An 11,790-nucleotide genomic window follows, 5' to 3' on the forward strand; every position below is an offset into this window, starting at 1 on the left:
CGGGACTCGAACCTGCGCTACTGGGACGCTTTGGTTTATAGGGCCAGCAAGCTGACGATGAGCCCAAAGACGTCCTCTATATTTTCATTAGTATTATTATTCTTAATAATTTGCTTGTGAATATTAGTGGTAAATAATCCGTATAAGTGATAAACTTATCCGGAATGATTTCAGTCCNTGACGATGAGCCCAAAGACGTCCTCTATATTTTCATTAGTATTATTATTCTTAATAATTTGCTTGTGAATATTAGTGGTAAATAATCCGTATAAGTGATAAACTTATCCGGAATGATTTCAGTCCGGCAGGTCACGAGGAACTTTTCAGCCAAAGGAGAAGAATTATCATCGGGTCTTTCAGCAATGAAAACGATCTTTGGACCGTTTATGGGAGTTTCGTGTATGGACATCGAGGATGAGGAGTGAAGTTTTACTGTTTTGGTAATTATCAGAGGCTTTTTTGGAGAGATTAAACAATTTTCTGTTGGGAATTTCTGATATTTCCATGTTAATCAACTGATCATTTGATATAATTCCAGTTGATGGGTTAATTAACATGAAAACTGCAATTTAATTTTCTTGAAATAGTTTTTTAAATTCGAAATATGGGTCAGGGTTGGGTTAGGGTTGAGTCAAGGTTGAGTCAGGGTTGGATCAAGATTGAGTCGGGTGGACACCATACACCTTTTACCGGCCCAAGTTTAGATCTAATCTGGGATCACCCTGTTGAGTCAGGGTTGGGTCAAGATTGAGTCAGGGTCGGATCAACTTTGGGTCAAGTGGACACCAAACACCTTTCACCGGCCCAAGTTTAGATTAATTAACGTTGATCCAACTCTAACCCAACCCTGACCCAACCCTAACCCATATTTCGAATTGAAAAAACTATTTCAAGAAAATTAAATTTCAGTTTTCATGTTAATTAACCCATCAACTGTGGAATTATATCAAATAATCAGTTGATTACCATGGAAATATCAGAAATTCCCAAAATTGTTTAATCTCTCCAAAAAACCTCTGATAATTATACCAAAACAATAAAACTTCCATAAACGGACCAAAGATCGTTTTCATTGCTGAAAGACCCGATGATAATTCTACATTGGCTGAAAGGTTCCTCGTGACCTGCCGGACTGAAATCATTCCGGATAAGTCTACCACTTATCCGGATTATTTATCACTAATATCCACAAGCAGGTTATTAAGAATAATAATACTAATAAAAATAATAATTGAGTTAAGAATAATAATTTTAGTTTCTAGTTATAACTTACCTCTTGTACCCCTTATACAATATCCCCACATCAACTCCACGTGGTAAACCCCCAACCTCAATTTTCCAAATTCACACCATTCAAAATCTGACAGTTTGGTTCAGATTCCACAATATTCCGCTACGGTTCCGCGGACAATTTTAGTTGAATCGAAATCCGAGGCCTGCCCATGACTTTGAAAACTCATAGTAGTCACCCCTTAAGGGATCTCCTCAGTAATTTTGGCCGCAAAACGACAATGTGCTAGTGATCTGAATATGTCATATAATAATTAAGAGCAAATAAAAATAAATAATAAAATAATAATTTCTTTAGATCAGCTAGAAAAAGTCGGAGTAATTTCAAAACTTTTCAAACATTGCAACCCAACTAGGGAGAGAGTGAGGTAAAATGTACACTTTTGATTTTTTTAAATGTTGATGACAGATTGAATTGTTAAGGAAATGGAATATTTTTTTTAAGGAAAAGAACAATTCTTTCCCTTTGTGGTGGGCCTGAACTGATCTCAATTGATAAATCTGGTTCTGAGTTATAAATATTCCTATTTACTAAAGATGAAAGAAACGTGGAGTTGTTTTATATCGACGTTTGTTTTTAATGTGTCAAAAATACATTATCAAATGCTCATAACTTCTATGCCACCTGGGCCCTCAAAGTTTACATAACAAAGACACAATGCCATATTAAGCACACATTAAAGTCACAATCACAATTTTTGTCAGCCAGTACACTGTTAGAAATTTCTTGAATTTTCAGCCACAATGTCATCTGAATTTTCAATGTTGTGAGTTTGAATTAAATTTCAATTAAAAACGTTCACTAAATTTCTCATTCATCTTGAAAATTCAAGAAAATTGGGTTTGTCATTTTAAACAATCATTGATTTTTCAATGAAACCTTAAATTTTTAAACTCATCGTGAAAATTGAACATCACATACAATTCCATTTTCAATAGATTTAAAATTCAGAGTTGTTGCCTGAGTTTTCAACATTTTCAAGGTTTTTCGGTGCCGTAGAGACTTGAACATCGAGAATTACTTGAACATTCAAGAAATTAACTGATTCCTCAATGAAGAATTCTACAGAAATTTCCTGTAACTTTGTCGTTGTTAAAAATTTCAAGCTTTTTCACTTAAAATTTCAAGTGTAATTTTCTAACAGTGTAGATTATTCGCCCATTGTCGTTCCCACGATCTCTACAGCAAAAAGCAGAAATTTTTAACACAACTGCGAAAAGAAAAAACTCATTGTCGCCTCCTCTTCTCTCACACCCCCCTGGCTGCCTCAGCTCTCCTCACCGGCAACTTGCCGGTCCCTATAGCGACGCTGTACACGGAGAGAAATTTTCGATAAAAATTATCCTACCGTTCTTTAAAAGTGTATCATGAGTCATCGTTTCCTCATTTCTATCCCGAAATTTATTAAAAATTAATATGTGATGATCAAATTTTATTCTACGTTAGAGAAATTTTATCCTGATAAAAATAAAGATTACAGTGCCGGTAGAATAAAAATTACTGTACCGGTAGGGTAAAATTTACCAACCGTTCTAGAATTTTCGTTGTTATCTATATAAAAATTATTGGACTGGAAGGGTAAAATTTATTATGCGTCAGGATAAAATTTCTCTAACGTAGAATAAAATTTGATCATCATATATTAATTTTTACTAAATTTCGGGATAGAAATGAGGAAACGATGACTCATGATACACTTTTATAGAACGGTAGGGGAATTTTTACCAAAAATTTCTCTCCGTGTAGGAGCACTTGCTCAAACAGCGCTCCACTGCTCTCTCATCCATCCCAATTCCCTTCAACAGCTGAATGGCATTGAGGAGCTCTGGCGTCCTCATGAAATGTCTCGAAATATCTCGAAACTGCCTGACCGCTAATCCTCGATTCTGATTGGTCAATGAGTTACGTGAAGTAGTCGCTGAAAAAAATTCCTGGCATTTTCAAATTCTTCAAATGCCAAAAATTTTTTCTGCGTCATATTCATTTTTTCATTTGTGCAGTTTCTTTATATCAAAACATATCTAAATTGCCTAATTGTTGATCATCAGAAAAAAAAAATGGTGTTTCTAAATTTTTTCAACTCACAAATTATTCTACACATCCCAAATTTTAATTTTATCATATTTATCATATGCAAAAATGATCAATTCTTGCTTCTCAGATTTTCATACATAAATTCTAAACTCTACAAAATTCATGAAAATTCTTCGATTCCCCAAATAATTCGAGAAAAATCTTTGAAGATCTAGAGTTATTTGGAAAACTGTGGAATTTTCCGAAGAATTCAAGAAATTTCTTTAGTTTTCTAGGAAATCAATTCATAACCCTTCCCTCATTTTTCAACAATTACAGAGTTTAATCAGATTATTTTAAAAAGTAAAAAAAAAGAATTAATCGAAAATAAAAAATTTTTCATTGATGTTTCCCTTATCATTGTCTTAATTCTCTTTAAGTCATTATCAATATTTATAAAACATCTATGAGTATATGACGTTTAATAAATTGTATTTCTCCATTTTCCCAACGAACAGATGAGCGCGCGCGAAAGTGCACGCACAGGTCAAGTTTTTAAGACGTCAAAAGTGTCCATTTTACCCCACCCTCCCCTATTTCTCTTCAAATCTTGTTCATTCATCTTCTTGCAGATATGGGATACAAGAATTGGTACAGGGTCGATACGCTCAATAAAAGGTCCCCACATATGCGGTGATGCCCTAGACGTTCACGTAAGTGTTCTATAAATTCCAACCATTGATTCATTCACCGATTTGCCGCACAACTAATTGCTCATCGCATTTCTTGGCCCGACTGTTCGACTCGCCGCATGCATCGATGTTTAAAATTAAATAGTGAACTCAGCCCAATGGTTTATTAATAAATAACCAGAGTTGATCATTATTATTACCGTCAACAAATAACATCATTTGTACTTCGAACTTTCGGTGCTATGTTATTGCAGTGCTTTTAGGAAACCAAAATTATAACTGGGTCATGGACGGTTGAGGGAAGTCTCCAGCTGTGGGACTTGACCAGCGGACGATTGATAGAGACAATAAATCCGCAGAATCGGCCAACAACTCTTGATGGTGAATTTTTATATGTGGTTCAGTATTTCGGTGAAGATTCGAGAGGTGATCTTGTTGTGGCGGGGGGTGCTGGCACTGGAGCTGTTGAAGTCATTGATTTGAATGAGAAAAGGGTAAAAATAAAGAGGGATGGGGTAAAATGGACATCCGTTGTAATGCACCCAAAAAACAAAATAAGCTTCATTTAACAGTTAGATCGAAAATAAAAACTTTCGAAAATCTCAAATTTGGATTTTCACATGTTTTAAATTGAAACTTTTTAAAGTCCCAACTTAAGGCCGGGTGAATTTTTTTTTGAACGCGATCTTGGTTGTTTTTTTCAATTTGATAATCTGAAATGATCTCCAATTGCGATTCAGTTTTACATAGCCCTAGAGTCTCCAAAAATTATGATTCTACAATCAAAAAAACGTTCAAAGAAAGCTTAACATTTTCAAAGCACGTTTTTGAATAATATTGGGAAATAAACCCAATAGGGAGGAAATTGCAAATTAATAATTTGATGTATCTAATGGCTGTCAGGTCGTCATTTGTCCCAGTAGTCAGTGGCTGGCAGATCGTTAGTTACCATGATAAATTATCCACTCACTATTTCCTCTCTATCGGACTTATTTTTCAATCTTTATTCAAAATACTCTTTGAAAATGTTCATTTGTTTTCTTCTTTTTTTGATTGTACAATCACAATTGTCAGGGACTCTTGCGTAATCTAAAATCCAATGGAAATTGTGATATATTTTACATTATGAAGATGGAAAAACAATCGAGATAGCGTTCGAAAGATAATCCACCCGGGCCTTAATATAAAAATTTGCGCCATTCATGTAGAATAGGATGAACAATTATTCTTAAAATATTAAAAATATATTCTCGATTCTCTCAGAAATATTTTTCCGGCTATCTTACATGAATGGTACAATTTTTTATAAAAATAATATTGAAATTAACTGACTGCGGTGGCTGTGTGGTTAGAGTGTGGGATTGGCATGCGGGAGACCCGGGTTCGATTCCCGGCTGGGGGGGGCCAAAATTTGTGACACACCAAGTCTCACGGTTTCATTGTCGAGCGGGAGTCTCGCAAAAGACGACTGTACCTGGGCAGGTTTTTCCCTCAAATGAGGTTTCCTCTTGTCCTTCGGCGAATGCGGTACAGGGGGTTGGGGCGTGGGAAGGGAACAAATCGCAAAACCCGAAAGGGTATACGAGAGAAAAAAATTTAATAACGAAATTCGCTGTGTAGGAGTGAATTAAAACAAGCAGGGTTGTAAGCCTTTTTGGCAGAAGCCATGTAACATTTACTTTTTTTTCTGCCAATTCCATTGGTAATAAGCTTCCGAATGGATCCGTACAATTTCGCAGATGAAAACTACTCAAAAAGCTATTCCTATTGATAAGGGGAATAAACCACACCGACCTCTGATTCTGTCAGAGCTATACAATTTATTTGAATTGAAGAAAACTAATTCGTAATTGTGATTGCGCAATAACAATTACGATCCCCTGGACCATTTTTAACATTTTAAACGTTTGCGGGGTAAACGAACATTAAATAATTAGTTTTTTTTGCACTAATTATTCGTTTTTAGACATATATAATCGATCTTCAATATATGAGAAAGCTCATTCCAATAGCCCGGGACATTTAAAACTCATAGTAATCTCCCTTTAAATTCTAGAATTTTACTGAGATTTCAGTGAAATCTGAAATTTCATGATTTTTTTTTCGCCTAAATCGTATTCAGTGTTACTGTCCTCAAAATTGGTAGTCAACTGTCCATGAAATTTCATTTTTTTTCCAACAGTGTCCTTCAGGAAACAACGAGATAAAGATTTGGTTGTGGTCGGAATATAAGCGATAAGAGATTGTTCTTTAATGCATATCTAGCAATGTCCATTTTACCCCAGCCCCGGTTCAACAATTCATCCCTGATTCAATTCAGTAGCGAGGTGGTAAAACGTACCGACAAGTCAATTTTGACTATCGACTAGTTTTCAATGAATATCTCGGAATCTAAAGGAGATAGCAAAACTGTTGTCATGACCTTTTTTGTAGAGCCGATTGAGTGCTGCAATAAATGTAATTACAAAAATTTCGCTATCTCCCTTAGATTCGGAGATATTCCTCAAAAACTCAACTGGGAGATAAGTCGACTTAAACCGTTCTATCACTTCGCTACTGAATTAATTCGTTATGTATGTCACAGGTGGTCGGAAACTTTCCAGTAACCAAAGCAGTCTTAACGATAGACACCCACAAGACGGCTCTAGTCTTCGGCGGCTTGGAGTCGACCATCCGCATCGCCGAGTTCACCCAACGAATTTGACCCCTCATGTAGCCTCTGTATCACCTAAATAAAACTAAAAATCAGTCGAACCACATAATTTACCCCGTAATCACCCGATAAATGCATGAAGATAGGTGGATGGTCTTAGACCAGACCTTTCGCTTAAACATACAGTCGAATGTCGAGTGATGCCAAAGTTAAATATAAAACACGGCGGCGCCGATGGCCGCCCGCATCATCGCCGGTCCAGAACCAATGGTTCCATGGAAGTCAGTCTGTTCTAGCTTCTCGGCGCGAACCGGCATTTTTTAATTTAATGATTAAGTACCGAACGATCGCTTTTCACGAAATTGATAATATTGCCCTCGACACAACGCTTTTCTCTCATCTATTTCTGTTTTACTTCTCTCTGCTGTATTTTTCTGGTTTTGTGTGATACTGTGAAAGGAATAGTGTGATCAAATCTCGAGGAATCAGAAAATTGAGTGACGCAAGGAGTGAAGAGCTTCGACAAAGGTAAGCAACAGCGATATTTTAATAATTCAGGTTATTTCTGATGAAAAAAATCGCTGGGTTCGACGACCGTTGGCGCTATCCGAAAAAAAATGCCATTGTTTTCACATATTTTTGGCACAAAAAACTTCTCCCTCACTTCTTCCTTACCCTCGTGATGTAATAATTGCTCAACTAAAGTGTTACATTTTCTTATTCAATATTCTGACTCAATAGTCTACCAAAAATAATTTCAAAAACTTTTCCCTTTCGACTTCACGCAATTTCAAATTAGCCGTCGACATAAATCCAGTGCCTATTTCCGTTCGATTCACTCGCAATTTTATTTTTGGAAATATCCCGAGTGCAAAGTTTTGATGATAAATGTTTGTTTAACCCATTTGCGCAGATTTTTTTCTCCTTCGATGATTTCGTAGATTTGGGAAATTGTCAAAGTTTTGGGTGGACATTCTCGGAAATTTGAAAGGACGAGAGCAAATTTGTGTCATGTACTTGAAATAGGCGGATGTGTGAAAGGGAGTCATGGTGAAATATTCTTTTCTCTACGGGTAGAGACTGCGGGCATAACCCGCGCGCGCCTTTGGGATTTAAATATAGGAATCGGGGTATATTTAGACGGCCTACACTCCCGGTATCCGGTCAAAATGACTCTTCTTCGAAAGCATAAAAATTAAATTTTTTTTTGCTATCATAAATTTTGAAGCTCATTATTTTTCAGAGGATTTTTCTCGTTGTGATGTTAAAATAGGTACGGCTGGGGGAAAGTAAGCCGCGTCTAATGCGGTTGGGACACGGAAAAGCAACTATTTTTAGGGGCATTTGGATGGAAAATGTCAACTATGTCACAGCTGTCATTGTATACAAAACCTGTCCCTGAACCTCAAACAAAGTGAAAAAAAACTTGTCATTTTTCTTGTTCTTGATCCTATTTTTTACGGTAAAATAATAATGGAAATGAGGAAATAAAGATGGTGTTGGTATAGTATATCAAGAGGAAATTAAGCCTCCTTGCGGAAGTTGCGAGGGAAATTTAGTAACAAGGAAGTTAATAGCATTATCAATTGAGGGTAACATGAATATTCCGGTGACATCCGATTGACGATTGATATGAGGGCTAGGCCGTGGTTTAGATTCGGTATTTCTAGAGTATTTTGGCGATGAGCCATTAGGAATTGTATTCCTGCTTCTTCCGACGCACTCGGTTCGTATAAATTTGTGATCACATCGGCGAAAAATCCTCGGCCAATTGCTTTATGTGGTGGAGGGGAGGGCCCCTGTCATCTCTTCCATTAGAGCGTGCATTTGTCTGGTCAGTTTCTCATGTTGATGGGAATAGTCTTGGACGGTAAATCATTTTTTCGTGAGGTGTGATGATAAAATATGAAGATTGAATGGTACAAATTGATGTTTTTAATTTGACGGGCATGATCATTAGGGCGATTGGACTTTGTATTTTTGAAATTTTGCATTCAATCATTGATTTTCAATTTATGATAAATGGTTTGTTGGAGTTTACATTCCATGGTGGCACAAATCAATTTGTTATTTCTTTTATATTGTCGCTGTATAGCCTAAGGGGCATGCAATTAACAGAAAAATCCCTGAAAAGAAGCGGAATTATCAATTTTCAACGGCAACGGGGCGTAACTCCACTCCATGGAACTGCATGACAGTATGTTCTTAGAAATTTTTTTGAAATTTCATGGAAGATATCATAATAAATGTCATGAGAGTGACGTTGAATCGGATTTAAGCAAAAAATGGTTATGAAATTTCAAGTTTTCAGTAGAATTTACGGAAATTCATGAGTTTTCAGTGGTAGTGAGATGGAAATTTCATAACTTGATTGAGTTTTCAGTGGAGCATGAATATTACGAAACGAAATGACACTGAATTTTCCTGATTTTTCTGAATTTTCACAGGATAATTGAGCTGAGAAATCAAGTATTTTATTGATTTCCAGATAATCAATAAAATATGAAGAGAAAATCAATGGAATATTCGATTTTTCAATGACAAGATTTCCTGAAATTTCAGTGCGGCTTAAGCACGATAAAAACTTTACGGAATTTGGCACGGAAAATTCAGACAAAAATTTTTAAGTGTATGTCAATTTTTGGTGAAACATGTCATAGCTGTGATAGTTACGGGAGGTGTGGCCCATTTCAAGAGCTGTAAATCGTGGATGAATTGCTACCATACATCGACATGAAACTGCCATTTTCAATTTTCAGAATGAACTTTGCTACGGATCCATTCGCTTGTGGCGGTTAGGTGTATAGAGACACTATTTTAATTCGTGTTTGTTGTGGAATATAAAGGCGTTGGATTTATCGAATTCGTGTTTATATCGAATATATAAATCGGACTGAATTCAACAGAGATGACTGACTGACTGACCCTTCGTCGGGGAGCGTGCGAGTTTACAGACTTTCTGTTATGGAAGGTTCGAGAACCGTCCAGAAATCTCGTGAGGGACAAGAACAGAATGTTAACTAAATTTCGAAATAATAATTCGTTTGTGGCTCGCGCCACACGCTTGCTACCAATGGAAAAGGGAACTTGCATGAATTTTCTTCAATTTCCTAATTTCAAGTTTGGGACATGAATAATTAATTATTCAGCCACAAACATTTGAAATACTGCTCATTAATTAATAATTAATTGTTAAAAGTTGAAGATTTCAAATGCTTCGAAATCGCTAATGACGTCGCACAGGCGGTCGGGCGCTGGACGAATGACAGAATGGCTCGAGCCGACCTAACCCAATCTTGAGGTGCGCCTCGGCCAATGGAGGACGACAACTCTCCACTCTCATCTTTTTCGACCAATGAAGTGTTACCTGACCGTCTTCGTGACGTCATTACCGAAAAATGGTCCTCGAAAACGACTGATTTTCAATTCAGTAGCGAAATAGTAAAACGGTACAAATCAATTTTGACTATTGGCCAGTTTTCAATAAATATCTCGGATTGTAAGGAGGCTAGCAAAAATTTTGTTATAACCTTGTTAGAGATGAAGCTATGGTGTTAGGGCAGATTGGGGACACGTGATATGGAAAGGATGAAATTAAAGACACGCGGATTACAAAAAACACTGATAATGTACTTTATTTGTGGCGCAAGCCACGCGTCTTGTTGTTAGGGATACACGAATTGGTGAATGTCTCAATATGTCAATTTGATAGAAGTTTTTACAATGCACTGGAGGTTCTCTCAATGATAAACTTGATGATTGACTCAAAGTAATTGATAGTTAACTCAGAATGAATTGATAATTGAATCAAATAGAGACGCTACGGTAAGCGATCGACTCGATTTCTCGCGCTGATGTACTCGGTTGAGCGGTTGCGACGATACTCCCGAGTCGAGGATTTGGTTCTGATTGGACGTACACAGGTCTTTCAAGATCTCTCCAGACCTAGATGGACCTGGTAAGTCCTAATCAGTTCTGCGACGTACTTTTCCGGAGACCTTTCGAATCCTCAGTTCTTTTCGGTCCTGAGAAGTCCTCCTCTATGCTACAGAGAACGCGTGATTTTGAGAGCGGGTGAAGGGGAAGGCATGTATGCGGAGGGTTGAAATTTGTAGCCAACGAGGAGACAGGGTTGCAAAATATATTTTAGGCACCCTCATCTCCCCGTTTGCAGACGGTGTTTAAATAAAAAATAGTGAACGTTGATTCTGTATTTATTGACCCCCTGATGCCAATGAAACCCCTGAAGGCGCGACAAAAGTCGAAATAAAATTTTTTTTTTGGCCCCAGCCAAAGGGTCAGATTTTCGGGTTTTCCGGGGCAAGTGGATTTTCGCCAAAATCGAATTTTTTAGCCGGGTGAACGTTGATTCCAACTATTTAAGCGCCGGGCTAGTCAGAACTGTCAAAAGTATGTGGAAAAAGTGAAAACTGAGAAACCGTTTTTTTTGGCCCCAGCCAAAGGGTCAGATTTTCGGGTTTTCCGGGGCAAGTGGATTTTCGCCAAAATCGAATTTTTTAGCCGGGTGAACGTTGATTCCAACTATTTAAGCGACGGGCTATTCAGAACTATCAAAAGTATGTGGAAAAAGTGAAAAATGAAAAAAAAATTTTTTCACCGGAGGCCAAAGTGTCGGATCTTGGATTTTTCCGGGGGGAAAGTCGGTCCAAGGGTCACAAGGGTCCAAGTGTCAGATCTTGGATTTTTTGCCAAAATCGAATTTTTTACCGGGTGAACGTTGATTCCAACTATTTAAGGATGTTCTACACCCTTTCTGCCAAAATTCACGTTTTTTTAATTTTTCTGGCAAACTTATGATGGAATTGACGTGAAAAAATATAACGTTTTTGCGTTTTGTCATTATTTAATGACTGACGAAATTTTAAGGTGGTGCGAACATTTTCTTGCGTTTTCTCAAAACTTTTAAAAAGAATCACAAAACTGTAGAAAAAACGCATGAAAATTATCGCACCACTACGCAACTTCGTGAGCCATTAAAGAATGACAAACCACAAAATCGTTATATTTTTTTACGTCACTCCCATCGATAATTTGCCAGAAAAATGAAAACGTCAATTTTGGCTAAAAGGGTGTCGAACATCCTTAAGCGCCGGGCTTGACAGAACTGTCAAAACTATGTG

General features: G+C 37.1%; 1 protein-coding gene across 1 annotated transcript; it reads left to right on the forward strand.

Moving 5' to 3' along the window:
* Window positions 1-3,936: 3,936 nt before the first annotated feature.
* Window positions 3,937-6,700, forward strand: LOC107041459 (the record flags this gene model as incomplete). Its single annotated transcript, XM_015262043.1, has 3 exons — window positions 3,937-4,017; window positions 4,260-4,490; window positions 6,581-6,700. Coding segments are annotated over 3 exons (432 nt in total), but the record flags the coding sequence as incomplete, so codon positions are not given.
* Window positions 6,701-11,790: the final 5,090 nt, after the last annotated feature.

The sequence above is a fragment of the Diachasma alloeum genome, unplaced genomic scaffold (assembly GCF_001412515.2).
Source record: "Diachasma alloeum isolate Michigan unplaced genomic scaffold, Dall2.0 Dall_scaffold_00366, whole genome shotgun sequence".
Lineage (NCBI taxonomy): Eukaryota > Metazoa > Arthropoda > Insecta > Hymenoptera > Braconidae > Diachasma > Diachasma alloeum.